This window comes from Euwallacea fornicatus, unplaced genomic scaffold (genome assembly GCF_040115645.1).
Source record: "Euwallacea fornicatus isolate EFF26 unplaced genomic scaffold, ASM4011564v1 scaffold_52, whole genome shotgun sequence".
Taxonomy (NCBI): domain Eukaryota; kingdom Metazoa; phylum Arthropoda; class Insecta; order Coleoptera; family Curculionidae; genus Euwallacea; species Euwallacea fornicatus.
This window is the reverse complement of record NW_027096020.1, coordinates 315,960-336,634: the sequence shown is the minus strand read 5'-3', so window position 1 is coordinate 336,634 and position 20,675 is coordinate 315,960. Positions and strand designations below refer to the sequence as shown.

Below are 20,675 nucleotides of genomic sequence, written 5' to 3'. Positions count from 1 at the left end.
GTAAGTGGGTAATTAATGCCCGTTAACGGTAACGTTATTGCTTCAGGTTTAAATGAAAAAAGTTGTGCCGAAGGAGGAGGATTGGAACCCGGTAGCATTGGGTTGAGAGATTGGTTTGAATTCCGAGTCGGCTAGAACGGGCTGTTTGTTTATTTGGTTTAATGTGGTATATGTGTGTGTGTTACTAAAAGACCCTTATCTACTGTTGCTGCGCCGGCTGCTTGGGTAGTAAGCTGTGGGGCAGTAAGCTGTGGGAATTATCGAGTTGTTTGTGTGGGGTAAAAAAAAATCGAGTTCTGACATGTTGTGTTTGCGGTCACTATGATTATTATATAAGCAAATCATAGATGAGAATGGGTATTACGTTTTTTTTTTTCAAAGTGAAGCAGGTGGAGTAGCTATTGAAAAATGGGTTTATTACAAGCAAATTATATTTTGTTGACCGCTGTAATCAACAATGTTTTTTACATAAATCACCCATATCAGGCGGAAAGTGTGCATATTTGTTTTAACAAAACCAACGACGTTTGGCCTACGGAATGGATGAAAATGAATTTGGCCGATACAAACTTCCCAGCATTATCAGTAGATTTACCTAAAAATGCTACTGATTATAAAATTAGAATAATCTATAAAAATCGAACATATGGTGATAGTACCTGGAAAAGTGTAGAGAAGTCATCATCATCATCATCATCTACTTCAGCGTGTAATGACAACTCAAATAGTACAAGTACAGAAGATGTATATTGTAACGGAGATGAGACACAAAATTTTCTTATAAAGTATATTGCAGCAGTTGTATCTTGTTTAGCTTTGAAATCTTTTATCACGCTTTTTTATATACTACTACTACAAGTTGAAGGGTAAATAAATTAAAACACATTCACATTTTTTATTTATTTGTTTTATTTTTACTATGTATTTTGTAATGGCCCCATGGAAGAGTGTCATGACTAGAACTTAGTAAGAACCGCTTATCATCATATTTGTTAAGAGCTAGTTTCGTTTCCTTACAAGTAAACAAATTATGTTTTATAGAACGAATGTTGTTTTGAGTTATAAATTTTTCTTCACCATATTTTAAGCAATTTACGTAATCTTCAAACGTTATATTATTTTTTACAACTTGAAATTTAATTCCTTTTAACTTCTTGACGCATTTATCATTCTCTAGTTTGAATGAATACATTTTAGACCTTAAACCTACAAAATGCGTAATTATTTGTCCAGCAACTTCATCTTTCATTAAACCTAAAACTTTTTTATTTGTTTGTGGAATTCCATGTATATTATCCTTAGGGTAGTCACTAGTATCAAATTTCATTAGATCCATTTTGATAATTTGAGAATAAGCATCCTCACATGTAATTTCATAAATAAAACTATCAGTGTCAATGTACATTAATTTCAGGTTTTGGATTGTTGGTACTTTATATATCATATAACTATAATGAAACTCATACATAAGAAGTTTTGAAATGTCTAGTATGCACATTCCAATATATAAAGGTTTATTAAAAATCAAATTACTTTTATTCAGTTCAATAGCTACCAGTTGTTCGCTGAATTTTACAACACTGTGGAAATTTGGGTTAGATATAAGATTTTTTGCACCATAACGTAGATCCCAATTATTAACTAATTTCACAATCCTATGTTTTCGAATGTTCTCCATAGTTTTCCCAAATACAGCGTTATTCATAAGTTTGAATAAATTTTTAGCAAAGTTAGAATTAGCCTGCGATCTTAATTTTGTGTTTAAATCGATGTATGGTTTTAACCAAGGGGCTTGATTAAATTTCAAAATTCGATAAATTTTTACTAATTTTAAACCATTCTCTAAGGCTTGTTTCAAATTTCTGTAATGAATTACATATTTGATTTTAGAAGAAAGAGTAGTTAAAAGTTTCGGTAATTTTGAATCTGGAGGTGCTTTGTGCTCAGGACAAAAAGGTAAATCTTTATGTAAATCATGAATATCACTTGGATACTCTAAATCAACTTCTAAAATGTATCCAAGTTCTGAGGTATCACTGATTTCCCAAATATTAAAATTCGTAAAATCTTCAATCCATTCAAAATTATCATATGGGAGGTATTGACACATTGCCCAACCATATAGATTATTAACGTCTAAGTATAATAAATATTTAGAAGGTTTTGAGATGTCATAGTTTTTCATAAATTTATTGTTAGCTTCAGAATAACGATTTGAGCACATAGAAATTCCTCCTCTTAGACCATTTTCAATAAACATGATTTGGTCGATATCTTTAAGAAGTCTAAGTTTGCATGATGTGAATTTAAGCATGCAATCCCAGGTATATCCTGGTAATGTAAAATACCAGCTGGGGTCGAGACCATAAATTTCGCGGCATTTAGTTCTGAAATTTTCGAAAATGTCAGCTAGTAAAAGTACATCTGTTTTGAGGTACAAATCAGAGTACTCTCCTAAATTTTTAATTTTAAAAGCTTTCCACACAGTTTGTGCATGGTTATAGTCATCATCACTAATCATTTCTTGATTAAGCTGACTAAAAAAATTTTCTTTAGAGGGAAGCTCTACTTCTTTCAGTTTATTTATGTTATCTAGATAGTCATAGCAGAAAACTCCTTTCCTAGTTAGTAAACTGAACGTTTTGTCACTAATCGTACTAAATTCATTTCTAAGGATTTTTAAGTCTGCAGCTGTTAATGTCGCCACTAGTTCACTAAGAGGTGCATTTAAGAATCTCAATGAGTCAACAAATCGAAATTTCAGTTTTGTTTCAGAATTGTAGATAGTGAATGAAATATATTTTTCCTTGTTAAGAGGTAGCAATGAAATTTTTTCAGTAACACCAAATTTTTTAATTAAAAAATGAGAATCATAGCCGGTGAGGCAGTGAAAGAAAACAGGTATAACAAATTGCTTCTTATATCTCAAATTACAGTTTTCATGACTCAAACCTCTCATAACTCCTGTGAAATGATCATGGTCTCTTACTATAATGTCACCTTCTTTGAAAACATTTTCACAAATATGACATGACATAGCTGAGTTAAATTTATCTGTTGCAATAATTGGAACAATATATTTCATTTTACTATAAACTATTTTAGCAAGTTCTTTTAATTCTTTAGAAAACCAATCTAAACAATCAATTCCTTGATACATTCTATAAAATGATAAAGAATCATCGTAAGAACATTTAAAGAAATATCCTACACTAAAAGCTTTATGTTCCTGATAACATCCTTTTACATTAGCAGATTCTAGTATCGACTCGAAATCTGCATAAACAACGAAAGGAGTAGTTTGTTTAAAAATATAATTTTGAAACTGAACATAATCGTAAGTAGGAAAAGATATTTTACAAGTATTTTTCTTTTCACATAAAGTACCATGCTGAATTAACTTATCATTGTTTGGAAAATAATTTAAACATCTGTCACAAATATAAATTTTACCTTTGTGGTTTGTTAGCTGCTTAACGAGAAGTCTCGACAGATCTTTAATCCAACAAAAATGATATTTAATATCAGTTCCCACCTCCAAATCGTCACCGTCTACTTCAAAATCAGATTTTTTGCGCGAATACTTATTTTGAATTAACAGTAAATTGACATGATTCTCTAATTTTTTACTTGTCAATCTAACTGGAGTTGTAACAAAACCTGATTTCTCTAGTTCAAGCATATAAACATTAATTGAAATGTTATTAAGTTTTTCAAATTTAGAGATTTTTGACAGAGGCATAGCTTCCTTATCCAAACCATTCGTATGTAATATTGACTCATAATGAGGATATGATGAAATTCTATCGGAGTTAACACTCGCCGGATAAAGAGCTGATACAATACTCCAAAAAAAACAAGCTTCATCATTATTTTTTACGTTGATGCATGCTTTTTTGGCAGTTATTTCCGCGGGTAGTTTAATGTAAGATGAACCGCTACCACACTCGTATTTATTAATATTTAATTCTAGGCTAATAATTTTACAGAGAGCCCACCCACTATCCCTTTCCTGAAAATCTTCCATCTTATTCATTATTTGCTTAGTTATATTATCATGAAACCATTCTAATAAATCCACGCTACTATCAATTACGTGGTTTGGCGTGTTAAAATATTTAAAAGAAGTTTTTTCCAAATCTTTTTGTTTAATTATATATTCCCCACAAAAATTTGCATTTACTTTAATCAAATGATACTGCTTCAAAATATTAGAAATTCTTCTTTTAAATAGGTGCACAGCATCAGTAAAGAAATCTCCTAGTTTCTTGTGAGTTAAATTAATTATTAAACCTGATCTTATGCGACCCTGAAAGACGAGAGGACCATTTTCCCATCTAAGCCTATCAGAACGTTTAACCCCACCCCCACCTACATGACTGGAAACATTCAAGTTTTTAAACAAAAATTGAAAGCGTTTTAAGTGTCCTAAATTTGTAAGCATTTTTCTATAACACCCTACATTTTGTTTACTATGTTTTAATGCAAGTACCTGTTGGCGAATGGATTTTCGCACTTTTCTAAACCATTTTTGTTTTTCATCCGCGTCCACGCCTGATGAGCGGGCTGCTAACTGAAAATACACCTTGTTGAACAAATCCACAATATTATCGCTAACGTTAGATAGACCGCTTGTAAGGGTTCTGTCACTCTCCGTGGGGTTCATCACTTATCTGATTGAAATATTAGTAGTATAGTCATAAATAAAAAATAAAAAAGATAATACTTACATTTTAGAGTTCTACAATTTCAATAATAGGGGTTGAACCAAGACCTGGCACCTCCTTTAGACTTTTGTATATCAAACCATACACGTCTGGCTTGAACTTGGAGATATTTTTTTTAACAGCTTGAACCATCCGTTGTGGTAAAAATACTACCGTTTCCTCTAGTTCAGCTACGACTGACTCTCCAAATTTGGTCTTCACTATTCTCAAGTCGACAATTTTATAAATTTTGTCAACTTCTAGATTGTAGGTTTTCGTTACGGGCTTTTGAGAAAACGCCCCACTAGATTTTAACAGTGTTAAATCCATAATTAATACTTTTAAGAACCGTCCAGTAGTCTGCTCTTAATAATAATAATATAATTTAAAGTTGTTATTCCAAAAATATTGAAGATGTTTCATAACAAGCGGATGTGGTTGTTTTTAGGTTTCTTATTTAATCAAATGTGAAAATAGATGATAATATGGTTTGGTATTACACAGAGTCATTAATTTGCTCTAAGTGCCGTTATTTGAAAGTGGGTAGGTGTCGAACAAAGCCGTATTGGATGAGTAAAACCAAAGTGACGTTAATGCAATGTCAACGTTGCACACAACCAACGATTCACAAGTTTGTGTGGAGTCATGTGAAGACAGCAGCAACATCGTAGAGTTACTTATTACAATGCCAACTCTTCCGTTTGAAGAGCAGCTATCAACAATGCTAACTCCACCGTTTGAAGAGCAGCTTGAAGAGCAGAGAAGAGACGATGAGGACTTTAGCAATTTTCTACAATGCTCTGAAACACTAGATTTTGTATTTTGTAAGCATTGTTATCATGTAACTAGGTTTCATGAATTAAGTATACTTTGTAAGGGTTGTAATAAACCTGCTAATTATATACCATATAACGTGTGTTTTATTTATTTATTTATTTTCATTATTTTAGTAAGTAATAATTTCAACTGCTCATACAATGATATTGAAGGACATGGTATATTGAAAATATTTAAATTGAATTTATCTGATTTTCTTAGAGAATTTGTAAATTCATCATACTCAAAATACCTATTATTTTGGAAAAAATATAACAAGCCATTAGTAAAGCGAAAGACGCTTTCTATCGATGAAGGTATACCATTAAAATCTTTCGATATATAACCATAATAATCAACAATAAAATTATAATCATTATCGTTAATTATAGCATAATAGTTTTCATCGAAAAAATAGATAATTTTCCCTGTGTAAGTAGCGACTGCAGCCCTCAGCTTTTGATCATTGAATGGTATTTTAAGGCTAGAAAGACTTACCGTCTTAATTAAATTGTAATTTTTATGATTAACAACATAAATGACCTTGTCAACAATTAAAATTACATCTCCATTTACTCTTTGATATACAGCTGTAATTCGGTTAAATTTAGGTAAAAATGGAAATACAGAGTAAATTGATATGCTATTTGCCTGCATCTTTTTCGTTATCATATCCATAATCCATATTCGATCTAAGTGTAAAATATATAAATTTTTATGCATTATTAAGAAAGTCAAAGGGTGTTCTTCAAAGTTACAAACATCATCATCATCGTGGTTATTTTTCAATTCATTTTTAATTGTTGTTGTTGTTGTTGTTGTTGTTGTTGTTGTTGTTGTTGTTGTTGATGGGGGCAAAGAAGAAGTGCTTGTTTCGAAATGTTTTGGTGCGATCGCCTTTCCGTACAAATGTTGAATTATTACAATGTCGTCTTTATCTAAATTCATTTGTGTCTTGTAGTATGGAAACATGATAGCATTAGGAACAGCTGAGTGTCCTAAATCGAGCACGTGACCTATTTCATGTATTAAAACCCACAGTGCACTATAACTATCAGCTGGCGCATTGTCATCCAAACCAAAATACCAAGATTCTGAGCTATCTAAATGAATTTCAAGACATGTATTGTTGTGTTTGTGATTTGCTGAGGGTGTATAAGCATGACCTAAAGCACCACCCCGCCCATCAAATTGATATGGGCAATCCCCAGTCAAGCATCTGGGGTTATTCCTGTGGTTAAGTTTTCCAAACGAAATAATTAAATCAGGATTTTTGTAGTCATAAGGAAATTTTAAGTCAGCTACATCACTCCACACTTTGAACGCTTTTTCTGCAACAGTTTTTATATAATGACTCTGAGGATAAGTTACATACCACTTTATTGTAGATTTAGACCATTTTCCAAGTGCTGAAAAAGCAATATTATCATCTTTTACTCCACATCGTGGTGTCTCCATTAATTTTAATGTTTCATTGTTAGGAGTTCCATCTACTGGCAAGTTGTAAAACTCCTGAAATGATATGAGCGCCTCTGATTGATTAATATTAATTAACGAATTTTCATTTGAGGTGTTGTTTACATAACCATATTTTAGCAGATAGTCAAATACGTTTACGTTTATTTTCGTGTGAGCAAAACCTCCACTAATAAACAAAAAACAAACTATACGACTGACCATTCTGCAGCTTAACCACTCGCTGTATGAGAAAAAAAACGCTGAATCGTGCCTTTAATTATATATCATTGATCTACAGCGTATTAGTCATTTAAAAGCCAGTATAATTTTAACAATTTATTCCCAAGTCATGTAGAATTTTATTTTTATCATAATACAAGCATTCCCTTAAACAATAAGTTTCTATATTCATATTTACACAGCAAAATTTTCTTAAAAGAGATTCAATAACATCCTTTGCAATATGATGCTCACTTATAAAGTCCCTAAATACTCTTATAAAATTAAGATAAAACTTTTGAAAATCTAACATTCTAAATGAGTTAAGTTTGTTATTTATAAAGTAGTCATCTATAACACATAAATCGCATACATTGCTTTCAGTTAAAAATAAAGGAATCTCGTTATTTGTTATGACTAAAAGCTTGGATTTATCTACAGACTGGTAGGTGGAGATTATACTGCTACCTGAAGACACTTGCGCAACTGAAGATATATCATCTTTTCGGAAATAGTTATCCAAAAACCAATAAAGGTTGGCCACAATGTTTTTCCACTCGATTTCACTGAAATAAAGGACATCACTTCCTACTTGTATTTGTATTGCAGGTGTAAAGTCTTGAAACATGTTTAAACCTGCTGAAATATCAATTCCACTTGAAAGACATGTAAATGTTGAGTTCAACACATAGTGGTTTGATATAGCGTTATTGCTATTACATCCTTTTGGCAAACTATTTTTAAATACTTCATGTTCATATTTAGTTAGTAGCTCATCAAGTTCACAATTCATTATTTGAGAACACATATTGCTTCAGATGAATTGAAAATACTACTACTACTTAACTTTCTAAAACTGATGTTTAAAGTAAGGTATAAACAGATCTAGCGCAAGCGTAGTTACAATTTATTATCATCACTAATCCAGCTGTTATGAGATTTATCAAACCCAAGCCATTTGACATAGACTTTATTGCCACGCTTGCGTATTATTTTCTCCACTAAAAATACATCGGGCTGTTTAGTTTTTTGCAGTTCATACTTATAGAAAGCGCCCTTTATAGGTCTACCAGTTTGATCTTCTAGCAAGTATGTTACTGGGTTTGTAAGTTGAACTTTCACAATACTAAATAACTCAGTGGTCCAGTTCGGTAAATAACCTTTTTCAAAAATATGCTTGTTTTTGCTGATACGTACTAAATCTCCAACTTTAAATTTTCGTGATTTTTCAACAATTTTAATATGATTATAGACTCTAGATAATATTTCCTTTTCATTATTCTTATTGATTGCTATAGGTTTAACGTTTGTTGTGGAATGTTTAGTTTCGTTGTACTTTTTTATAACATCAGATAATATATCCACCCATTTGTGATTACCATTCAAACTAAACAATTTATACAATTTTTCTTTAATAGTTCTAATACAGCGTTCTGCAATAGCAGCCTTGGTGATGCTAAACGTGCTATAATGATTAATGGTCCACTTTTTCATTAATTGTTGGAAATTAGTATTGTAAAATTCTTTTCCATGATCTGTAGCAAGATTTTTTGGAGATATTTTTGATTCTTTTAATATCTTAGAAAAAGCGTCAGCAACTTCAGCACCCGATTTAGACTTTAATGGTTTAGCCCAAATGTATTTAGAAAAACAATCGATAACTATAAGGAAAAATTTATATTGCCTGTTTTCTCTACTATACATATCCATTTGAGCAAGATCAGCTTGCCATGAGTCGTTTAATCCTTTTATAATTGTACGCCGTCGGGGAAATTTTCTTCGTGATGGTTTATGTAGCTCCGTAATAAGCTGAATTTTTTCTTTAGACATTAGTGCTAGGGGTGCAGACCTCGTCTTTAAAACACAAGATTTTGTACTGTTTTTGAAGATGGTCTATCGTAGTTTCATGCTGCTTAAGTATATCACGCACACTAGCAACTTCATCTCCAATCGCCTTCATTATAACTCTAGAGCTCTCTAAATTATAAGACATAGTAGATTTAACTTTATCCATGGTAGTTTCATGTCGCTTAACTATATCACTCAGACTAGCCACTTCATGGTTATGGCTATCTAAATTTTCCCTCATCATCATTAAGGTGGATTGTAATAATCTATCTACATATTCCTTATTAGTTGCGTCATTTTCATCTATAGGTGGTTTTAAATTACAAATTCTCAAATTTCCATTATCAATATCACCGTTAGAGGTGCGCGATAATGTGGATTTTATTACGGTGGTGGTTTTATGCTTCTTAGCGGAATGGCGTCCAAACTTATCGAGACTCATTTTAAAACTTAAACCAAATAGTAAACTGAAGTTGTTAAATAACCTTAGATTCCTTAAGTTCCTCAATAATTGATAAAATTTCATTTTCATGCGAAGTGTTTCCCGCCTGTTTTGACGCATATAGCAGTCGCAGTCGATCAACTAATTCATTTACATCATCCCAATAGACATACTCAATTGGTTTCGAATTATAAGTAATCATATCTTCACCTCCTCTCCCCTTCTTCACACTATTTGATAAAGATGATGATGATGATGATGATGACATCGTGAGTAACTTACGTACAATACCGACATATTTATTTCCAGTATTTCCTTTTATTTTCCCAGAAGGATTGAAGTCAACTCTGTACACGTGACTTTGATTAAGAATGTTTCCATAGTTTTCCAAATCTTGAGTACTATACATAGAAGGTTCTTTGTAAAATACCAAATTATAGAGACCTTCAGTTCCTTCAAATTGCGAATTATCTAATATTATGTCATTATTATTAAAACTGAGCTTAGAACGGCCTAAGGTCCATTTATTCGTATCAGAGTTATATTTTGGTCCGTAAGTTATATCTATTTGCGGCAAACCTTTTGAATAATCTGTAATATACTTTTGAGTTATGCTCCCATATTCGTTGGAAGTAGTTGAAATATCTGGAGACTCATACTCATAGTCACTAGTCTCATAATCGCTTTCTTGCTCCTTTGGTGTGGCGTTTAATATAGAACCTTCTGCTTTAGGTAGTTGTTCTCGCAATGAACTGACTTTTTGATTATCTGATGATAATGTTTCATCGCGTCTGTGCTGCGGCTTTATAGACCCTTTCTCTTTTAGGAATTGTAATGATGGGTGCCAGTTATTGTGCAGATTATTTTCTTGTTGCTTAATGAGTATACCGATAGGATCTATTACAGGCTTAAATAATTTATTCAAAGTTTTATCATCCTCAGATCTACCTAATTGTAAGGCTTGATATTTTTTTCGAACGTTTTTTATTAATTCAACTATTTTCTTCTTACGGGCAGCGGCTGCTTTACTTAGCAGTTTCATAATGAATGAATATACGATTTTACCTTCAGAACAGTTTTATATATTGATCAAACCCTTTGCGATAGCGACCATCATTTAAATCAAAATCCTTCATAATTATTAAAACTCCATATTTATTATCATTCCAGCACTCGGAGCACATTTTTTTAAATACATCATAACTCATGTCTGGTGACACGTGTTCATCAAAGGCATGTTTGAGATTAACATCATCTTGTTTAAATAAAATTACTACGTTACAGTTATCTCGAATCAACTGTTTAGGTATCTTAGAGTAGGTTTGGCAAATATAAACCACATCAATGTTCTTATGTCGACCCATTGAGAAGAACGTGCGTATTTTATCCTGCTTTTCACATGCAATATCATCAAATATAAATACAGAATTCTTTTTGGCATTTTCAAAATCAATTAACTCATCGTTATCGGTGAATGGAAAATATCCTATACCATCCACTTTTTTCAGAACCTCCTGTAATAAAATATACTTAGGTTGGAACAGAGATTTTGAGTACACATAAACATTTTCAAATCGCAGACCATTTAAATTAAACAACAGAGATAAGAACAGGTTTGTTTTACCACAACCACTTCGACCGCAAATTATACCGCGAAAATAATTTGACAATAATTTACTATGATTAGTATTTTCAAAGTCTTTAAAATCTAAATTTTCAATTGATAAGCTCATATCTTGTGGTACTACCTTCATCTTTGTAGATGATGCAACTGATGAGCGAAAGCAAGGAAAAGAGTATAAATAAACAATCCTGCTAAATAGTAGTAGTAGTGGGTATGTTGACTTTCGAAGAGCGGACCGGAACTGGATTTGTTAACTCATTGATTAATAAATTGCCCTTTGAATTGCATTTCCCTTCCATGCAGTTCTGCGGTCCAGGAACACACTTAAAAAAACGGATATCTCGAGGTGATAAGGGTATCAACCCACTGGATAGTGCGTGTAAAGAACACGATATTGCATATAGTAAAAGCAATTCTTTAGTTAACCGGCATAAAGCTGATGAAATACTAGAAAATAAAGCTTGGGATCGTGTTAAGGCTAAAGATTCGAGTTTTGGTGAAAAAACTGCAGCTTGGCTTGTTACAAATACTATGAAAGCTAAACGAAAAATGGGTATGGGAACTAAAACGAATAAAATGAAATCCTTCCAGGTCAAAAGAAAAAGGGGTATGGGAATTAAAAATAATACGATGAAGTCGAAATCCTTCCGTACCCACATATTAAGACCAACATCCAAGATTCTGAAACGATTACTAAAGAATTCGAGTGGTGAAAACTATGATAAAAATCTACGGAAAACATCAATCCTCGCCCTTCGTGCAGCTCGTGCAGCTGTAAAAAAAGCTGGCGGAAAACAAAACTTTCGGATACCTCGCATTATCCCCTTTAGCCCTGAAACTAAGAAAAGCGGAGGGATCTTACCTTTCCTACCAATCCTTTCAGCATTAGGAGCTTTAGGAGCACTTGCTGGAGGAGCTTCTACAGTAGCGAGAAATGTTATTGAACTCAAAAATGCAAAAAATAAAATGATGGGTGATAGCAAGAAGGCTGCTACAGAAGAAGAAATTGGGAAAAAAGGCTCAGGACTTTACTTGCGAAAAACTCCTCGTGGATTTGGATTGTATTTAAAAAAACAGTTCTCAAAAAACTTCCAATAGTGCTACCCAGACATGCGTTAACTAATTTTGAAATTTTAAAATACATCAAATTGCTTCAGATACCATTCTTTAGAGGTGTTTTTATGCGAGATAGTCTACCATATAAGGTTAATATTAATGAATGTGGTATAGTTAACTTAGACTCTTCAAGCCATAAAGGAACTCACTGGGTAGCATATCTAAAACGGGGTGATATAGTGACGTATTTTGATAGCTTTGGCCACTTAAAACCACCTAAGGAACTAGTTAATTATTTTGGACGTGACGTCAAAATAATGTATAATAAAAGGCGTTATCAAAAATTTAATTCTTATAATTGTGGTCATCTTTGTATATATTTTCTATATAAGGAGCAATAAATGCTTTAGACACACAATTATGTCTCTAATTTTCACTGTGAAGAGTCGATCATCAATATTATCTATAGATTTTCCTACACCTTTACAGTTAGATCCTAATTGTCAATACGGGTTAGCATTGATAGGATTTCACTCTTATAATACAGTGCCTAATATTGATGAAGATAATAATAAGTTTTATTATTTAGTTAACGGAGTGTCTAAAACGATTAGTATACCACCGGGTGTCTATGAAATTACTGATATAAATAGTAACCTACAAGACCAGTTTACACCGCAGTTAAACAGGAACCAGATAATTAGAGAAGGTGATGGAGAGGCGTTCTTCTTCTTAAAACCGAATAATAATACATTAAAGTGTGAAATTTTTCATAAAAATTTTGACATCGATTTTAGACCAGAAAAATCGCTAGGAAAAACTCTAGGATTCTCTAGGAAACTTCTAAAAGCCGGACATATACACACATCAGATTTGCCAGTTAATATAGTTAAAGTTCGAACCATTCATATTGATAGTAATATAACTCAGGGAGCGTATTACAACAGTCAACCTTCACACACCATCTATGAATTCCCAATAAACAGCGACCCAGGCTTTGCTATCGATGAGATTCCTCGAAACTTGATTTATTTACCAGTGATTAGGTCAGATATAAATAACATCACACTTCAGATTCTAGATCAAGACTCTAATAGCGTTAACTTTTGTGGTGAGGAAATAATTATTCGACTTGAATTAAAGAAATGGTCTTAGTTGTGGGGTCGTATAAAAAAGATATAATTCATTTTAAGCGGTCAGTATCATATCTGCAGAGCCCACGCTCACGCAACAAGAACTTACGTGGTAGACTAACCAGAATAAACAGTTTATTTTTAAAGTCACTCGGATATGTTATCAGCCCAAATTTTAGATATTTACAAAAACCCTATAAATGATGATTCTATTAACCACCTCGAATTCCGGACCTATTTACCGTTTATCAAGTCATTCGAAAACAATGATATTATTGAAATATCTGTAAACCGCAACGATGCATGGGTTCTATTGTGCAACGCTGCTTTATCAATTAAAGGAAAACTTGAAAAGGAAGGGTCAGGTGATGTTAAATTTGTGAATAATGCAGCAGGATTCTTCTTCGACTCTATTACTTACGAACTAAATGGCATTGAAGTAGAACATGTTAAAAACCCTGGTATTGTTAGTTTGATTCGAGGTTATTTATGCTACAACAAAAATGACTCAAATCGTTTAAGGGCGGCTAGTTGGAGTTATCCAGATCATGTTACTACTAACACAAATGGAAGTTTTTATATGAGGATTCCCTTAAGCCACTTTTTAGGCATTTGTCAAGATTATCAAGTAGCCATAAGTGGGAGACATAATTTGAGATTAGTTCGATCAAGAAATGATAATAACTGTGTTTTAATCACTGGAAATGATAAAAAGGACACAACATTTAAATTGACAATAGAAAATATTGAGTTAAAAGTTAAACATATCATTCCTAACGATATTATCAAAGTGGAGCTACTTAAATCCCTAAAGGAAGACAGGCCTATTTTAATCCCATTCCGAAAATGGGAACTTCACGAATTACCAAGTCTTAATGCGAACTCAACGAAGGAAATTTGGTGTGTAAAAACTACAACTACTGTAGAATGCCCTCGATACATTATAGTAGCATTTCATACAAACAGAAATAATCTAGCTATGAAAGACATAACCTTGTTTGATAACTTAAATATAAGTGACATCAGACTGTTTTTGAATGGGGAGTACTACCCATATGAGCGTATGAATTTAAATTTTACTAATAATGACTACGCAGATGTTTATTATAATTACACAGAATTTGCCTCAAGTTTTTTTAACTCTGCTGAAAGAAAAGAGACGCTTCTAGACTTTCCCGATTTCAAAACACACGCTTTATTTGTTATTGATTGTTCGAGACGTGATGAAAGCATAAAATCATCGGCCATTGATGTTAAGGTGGAAATTGAAACTAGAGAAGGTATACCTGCCAACACAAAAGGATACTGCGCAATTATTCACGATTGTATAATAGAGCAATTACCACTTACTGAAGTTGTACGAAAAATAAATTAATAAAAATTATTTATTTCAACAATTTTGTTACATCATTTTTTTTTATTTTAGCGCTTTAAATTTCTCTTACACATAGCACATTTGGATTGGGGAGGTGGCGGGCCATCAATATGTGTTTGAGATTCAGGATGGTTGTAGTGAACGAAACATGGTAGTCTTGTTCTTGCGATAAAATCCTTCCTATAGTTATATGGTAGTTTTCCCCATATATTCAGCAATGCTATTGGTTCAACTATCTCCTGGTAAAAAATGAGTGGAAGCGATTCAAGTTCCTCTATCGTGCAATCTTCTAAATCCAATTTTCTACCAAAAAACTTGGTCAATATATTCTTCATGTTGCAACGTACAGTACGTAGTATTAACTGAATTGAAATAATTCGAATCTATAATTTGTTTGATATGTATATTAGTTATTGATAGTATAAGGTGGTAGTGGCAAATTTCTGACTATCCAATCGTGTATATTGTTGCAAATGGTTACGGCACACATTAAATTTGTAGTGGCAATGTGATCTAAACACATGGGATATTGTTGGCATTGAAGAGGATCCCATCCCCAATTGTATGTTTCTAAGTCTATGAGTTGTGGTTGAGGGTGTTCATATGGGGAGGAGGACTTTAGCATCCTTTCTAGAAACTTCGTTAATCTGCACCCCCTCACATACACATAATCACAGCCACATAGTTTGTCAATCAATATTTTCTCGAGTTCACCTGATGGAATAAATCCTGAGTTATAATGAAGTCCGTGAATGTATTTAGTTGCGCGGTTCACACATTTTTTGTTCCTTCGGGAAAGCGATTCGTATGGTACCGGCGATTTAAACAAGTAGTGACTTGTTCTTACACCATCTCGAATCGCTACCTCTTTCACGTAAAACAATTCGTTCGATAAATAAAAACCTTGAATGTCCACGGCTAGGATCTTCATTTTATAGCGGTTTACGTAATACCCATTCTCATCTATGATTTGCTTATATAATAATCATAGTGACCGCAAACACAACATGTCAGAACTCGATTTTTTTTTACCCCACACAAACAACTCGATAATTCCCACAGCTTACTGCCCCACAGCTTACTACCCAAGCAGCCGGCGCAGCAACAGTAGATAAGGGTCTTTTAGTAACACACACACATATACCACATTAAACCAAATAAACAAACAGCCCGTTCTAGCCGACTCGGAATTCAAACCAATCTCTCAACCCAATGCTACCGGGTTCCAATCCTCCTCCTTCGGCACAACTTTTTTCATTTAAACCTGAAGCAATAACGTTACCGTTAACGGGCATTAATTACCCACTTACGCTAACGTTATTGAACTACAACCCGCTTTGCCCCTAACGCAATAACCAGAACCCGCCCCTGGCGCAATAACGTTACCGTTAACGGGTATTAATTACCCCACTCACGCTAACGCTATTGAACCCGCCACTGGCGCAATAACGTTACCGTTAACGGGTATTAATTACCCACTCACGCTAACGCTATTGAGCCAGAACCCGCATTGCTCTACTACTTTGCATCTTGTTGAATTTAAAAGAAAAATAGTACTTTATGTGCTAAAACACACAACTTTTGTGACTTTTCAAAATTTGTAGCTCGATAACTTCGGCAAATGAGGACCAAATTTGTTAAACAAAGTGCCAAATTGATCAGCTCGACGAGATTTTGAAGATGTTATAACACATCTGGATTGCATCTTGTTGAATTTCCAAGAAAAATAGTACTTTAAGTGCTCAAACACACAACTTTTTTGACTTTTCAAATTTTGAATCTCGATAACTTCGGCAAATGAGGATCAAATTTGTTAAACAAAGTGTCAAATTACTCAGCTCGACGAGATTTTGAAGATGTTACTACACATCATGATTGCATCTTGTTGAAATTCCAAGAAAAATTGAACTTTATGTGCTCAAACACACAACTTTTGTGACTTTTCAAATTTTGAATCTCGATAACTTCGGCAAATGAGGATCAAATTTGTTAAACAAAGTGTCAAATTACTCAGCTCGACGAGATTTTGAAGATATTACTACACATCATGATTGCATCTTGTTGAATTTCCAAGAAAAATAGTACTTTATGTGCTCAAACTCACAACTTTTTTAACTTTTCAAACTTAGTAGCTCGATAACTTCGGCAAATGAGGACCAAATTTGTTAAACAAAGTGTCAAATTACTCAGCTCGACGAGATTTTGAAAATGTACAACACAACATGATTGCATCTTGTTGAATTTCCAAGAAAAATAGTACTTTAAGTGCTCAAACACACAACTTTTTTGACTTTTCAAACTTAGTAGCTCGATAACTTCGGCAAATGAGGACCAAATTTGTTAAACAAAGTGTCAAATTACTCAGCTCGACGAGATTTTGAAAATGTACAACACATCATGATTGCATCTTGTTGAATTTCCAAGAAAAATAGTACTTTATGTGCTAAAACACACAACTTTTGTGACTTTTCAAAATTTGTAGCTCGATAACTTCGGCAAATGAGGATCAAACTTCTTAAACAAAGTGTCAAATTACTCAGCTCGACGAGATTTTGAAGATGTTATAACACATCATGATTGCATCTTGTTGAAAGTCCAAGAAAAATAGAACTTTATGTGCTCAAACACACAACTTTTTTTACTTTTCAAACTTTGAATCTCGATAACTTCGGCAAATGAGGATCAAATTTGTTAAACAAAGTGTCAAATTACTCAGATCGACGAGATTTTGAAAATGTAAAACACATCATGATTGCATCTTGTTGAATTTCCAAGAAAAATAGTACTTTAAGTGCTCAAACACACAACTTTTTTGACTTTTCAAATTTTGAATCTCGATAACTTCGGCAAATGAGGATCAAATTTGTTAAACAAAGTGTCAAATTACTCAGCTCGACGAGATTTTGAAAATGTACAACACATCATGATTGCATCTTGTTGAATTTCCAAGAAAAATAGTACTTTAAGTGCTCAAACACACAACTTTTTTGACTTTTCAAATTTTGAATCTCGATAACTTCGGCAAATGAGGATCAAATTTGTTAAACAAAGTGTCAAATTACTCAGCTCGACGAGATTTTGAAGATGTTACTACACATCATGATTGCATCTTGTTGAATTTCCAAGAAAAATAGTACTTTATGTGCTCAAACACACAACTTTTTTGACTTTTCAAACTTTGAATCTCGATAACTTCGGCAAATGAGGATCAAATTTGTGAAAAAAAGTGTCAAGTTACTCAGCTCGGCGAGACTTTGAAGATGTTATAACACATCTGGATTGCATCTTGTTGAATTTCCAAGAAAAATAGTACTTTATGTGCTCAACCACACAACTTTTGTGACTTTTCAAAATTTGTAGCTCGATAACTTCGGCAAATGAGGATCAAATTTGTTAAACAAAGTGTCAAATTACTCAGCTCTACGAGATTGTGAAGATGTTATAACACATCATGATTGCATCTTGTGGAATTTCTAAGAAAAATAGTACTTTATGTGCTAAAACACACAAATTTTTTGACTTTTCAAATTTTGTAGGTCGATAACTTCGGCAAATGAGGATCAAATTTGTTAAACAAAGTGTCAAATTACTCAGCTCGACGAGATTCTGAAAATGTACAATACATCATGATTGCATCTTGTTGAATTTCCAAGAAAAATAGTACTTTATGTGCTAAAACACACAACTTTTGTGACTTTTCAAAATTTGTAGCTCGATAACTTCGGCAAATGAGGATCAAATTTGTTAAACAAAGTGTCAAATTACTCAGCTCGACGAGATTTTGAAGATGTTATAACACATCATGATTGCATCTTGTTGAATTTCCAAGAAAAATAGTACTTTATGTGCTCAAACTCACAACTTTTTTCACTTTTCAAATTTGGTGGGTCGATAACTTCGGCAAATGAGGATCAAATTTGTTAAACAAAGTGTCAAATTACTCAGCTCGACGAGATTCTGAAAATGTACAATACATCATGATTGCATCTTGTTGAATTTCCAAGAAAAATAGTACTTTAAGTGCTCAAACACACAACTTTTTTGACTTTTCAAATTTTGAATCTCGATAACTTCGGCAAATGAGGATCAAATTTGTTAAACAAAGTGTCAAATTACTCAGCTCGACGAGATTTTGAAGATGTTACTACACATCATGATTGCATCTTGTTGAATTTCCTAGAAAAATAGAACTTTATGTGCTCAAACACACAACTTTTGTGACTTTTCAAACTTTGAATCTCGATAACTTCGGCAAAGGATTTCCAAATTTGTTAAACAAAGTGTCAAATTACTCAGCTCGACGAGATTTGGAAAATGAACAATACATCATGATTGCATCTTGTTGAGTTTCCAAGAAAAATAGTACTTTATGTGCTAAAACACACAACTTTTGTGACTTTTCAAAATTTGTAGCTCGATAACTTCGGCAAATTAGGAATAAATTTGTTAAACAAAGTGTCAAATTACTCAGCTCGACGAGATTTTGAAGATGTTACTACACATCATGATTGCATCTTGTTGAAATTCCAAGAAAAATAGAACTTTATGTGCTAAAACACACAACTTTTGTGACTTTTCAAACTTTGAATCTCGATAACTTCGGCAAATGATTTCCAAATTTGTTAAACAAAGTGTCAAATTACTCAGCTCGACGAGATTTTGAAAATGAACAATACATCATGATTGCATCTAGTTGAATTTCCAAGAAAAATAGAACTTTATGTGCTCAAACACACAACTTTTTTGACTTTTCAAACTTTGAATCTGGATAACTTCGGCAAATGAGGATCAAATTTGTTATACAAAGTGTCAAATTACTCAGCTCGACGAGATTTTGAAGATGTTATAACACATCATGATTGCATCTTGTTGAAATTCCAAGAAAAATAGAACTTTATGTGCTCAAACACACAACTTTTTTGACTTTTCAAACTTTGAATCTGGATAACTTCGGCAAATGAGGATCAAATTTGTTATACAAAGTGTCAAATTACTCAGCTCGACGAGATTTTGAAGATGTTATAACACATCATGATTGCATCTTGTGGAAAGTCCAAGAAAAATAGAACTTTATGTGCTCAAACACACAACTTTTGTGACTTTTCAAAATTTGTAGCTCGATAACTTCGGCAAATGAGGATCAAATTTGTTAAACAAAGTGTCAAATTACTCAGCTCGACGAGATTTTGAAAATGTACAATACATCATGATTGCATCTTGTTGAATTTAAAAGAAAAATAGTACTTTATGTGCTAAAACACACAACTTTTGTGACTTTTCAAAATTTGTAGCTCGATAACTTCGGCAAATGAGGACCAAATTTGTTAAACAAAGTGCCAAATTGATCAGCTCGACGAGATTTTGAAGATGTTATAACACATCTGGATTGCATCTTGTTGAATTTCCAAGAAAAATAGTACTTTAATTGCTCAAACACACAACTTTTTTGACTTTTCAAATTTTGAATCTCGATAACTTCGGCAAATGAGGATCAAATTTGTTAAACAAAGTGTCAAATTACTCAGCTCGACGAGATTTTGAAGATGTTACTACACATCATGATTGCATCTTGTTGAAATTCCAAGAAAAATTGAACTTTATGTGCTCAAACACACAACTTTTGTGACTTTTCAAATTTTGAATCTCGATAACTTCGGCAAATGAGGATCAAATTTGTTAAACAAAGTGTCAAATTACTCAGCTCGACGAGATTTTGAAGATATTACTACACATCATGATTGCATCTTGTTGAATTTCCAAGAAAAATAGTACTTTATGTGCTCAAACTCACAACTTTTTTAACTTTTCAAACTTAGTAGCTCGATAACTTCGGCAAATGAGGACCAAATTTGTTAAACAAAGTGTCAAATTACTCAGCTCGACGAGATTTTGAAAATGTACAACACAACATGATTGCATCTTGTTGAATTTCCAAGAAAAATAGTACTTTAAGTGCTCAAACACACAACTTTTTTGACTTTTCAAACTTAGTAGCTCG

General features: G+C 32.9%; 4 protein-coding genes across 4 annotated transcripts; 1 reads left to right on the top strand and 3 right to left on the bottom strand.

Moving 5' to 3' along the window:
- Positions 1 to 195: 195 nt before the first annotated feature.
- On the bottom strand, positions 196 to 4,666 carry LOC136349747 (uncharacterized). The gene is made up of 4 exons (XM_066301474.1): positions 919 to 4,666; positions 660 to 823; positions 537 to 595; positions 196 to 319 (listed from the first exon to the last, which is right to left on the bottom strand). Exons 1-4 carry the CDS (start codon positions 4,664 to 4,666, stop codon positions 196 to 198), a joined length of 4,095 nt encoding a protein of 1,364 aa, XP_066157571.1.
- Positions 4,667 to 5,630: 964 nt separating this feature from the next.
- LOC136349746 (collagenase 3-like) lies at positions 5,631 to 7,202 on the bottom strand. Its single transcript, XM_066301471.1, has one exon. It carries the CDS (start codon positions 7,200 to 7,202, stop codon positions 5,631 to 5,633), a length of 1,572 nt encoding a protein of 523 aa, XP_066157568.1.
- Positions 7,203 to 8,099: 897 nt separating this feature from the next.
- LOC136349745 (uncharacterized) lies at positions 8,100 to 9,489 on the bottom strand. The gene is made up of 2 exons (XM_066301470.1): positions 9,130 to 9,489; positions 8,100 to 9,053 (listed from the first exon to the last, which is right to left on the bottom strand). Exons 1-2 carry the CDS (start codon positions 9,487 to 9,489, stop codon positions 8,100 to 8,102), a joined length of 1,314 nt encoding a protein of 437 aa, XP_066157567.1.
- Positions 9,490 to 13,459: 3,970 nt separating this feature from the next.
- Positions 13,460 to 14,677, top strand: LOC136349744 (uncharacterized). Its single transcript, XM_066301469.1, has one exon. It carries the CDS (start codon positions 13,460 to 13,462, stop codon positions 14,675 to 14,677), a length of 1,218 nt encoding a protein of 405 aa, XP_066157566.1.
- Positions 14,678 to 20,675: the final 5,998 nt, after the last annotated feature.

Coding starts and splice junctions, on each gene's coding strand:
- LOC136349745 (XM_066301470.1), bottom strand. CDS start 9,489: ATGAGTCTCGATAAGTTTGGACGCCATTCCGCTAAGAAGCATAAAACC. Junction 9,054..9,129: donor TTGGAGATGAAGTTGCTAGT/GTGCGTGATATA, acceptor TGTGTTTTAAAG/ACGAGGTCTGCACCCCTAGC.
- LOC136349747 (XM_066301474.1), bottom strand. CDS start 4,666: ATGAACCCCACGGAGAGTGACAGAACCCTTACAAGCGGTCTATCTAAC. Junction 824..918: donor GGGCCATTACAAAATACATA/GTAAAAATAAAA, acceptor GCGTGATAAAAG/ATTTCAAAGCTAAACAAGAT. Junction 596..659: donor ACTTCTCTACACTTTTCCAG/GTACTATCACCA, acceptor TAGCATTTTTAG/GTAAATCTACTGATAATGCT.
- LOC136349744 (XM_066301469.1), top strand. CDS start 13,460: ATGTTATCAGCCCAAATTTTAGATATTTACAAAAACCCTATAAATGAT.
- LOC136349746 (XM_066301471.1), bottom strand. CDS start 7,202: ATGGTCAGTCGTATAGTTTGTTTTTTGTTTATTAGTGGAGGTTTTGCT.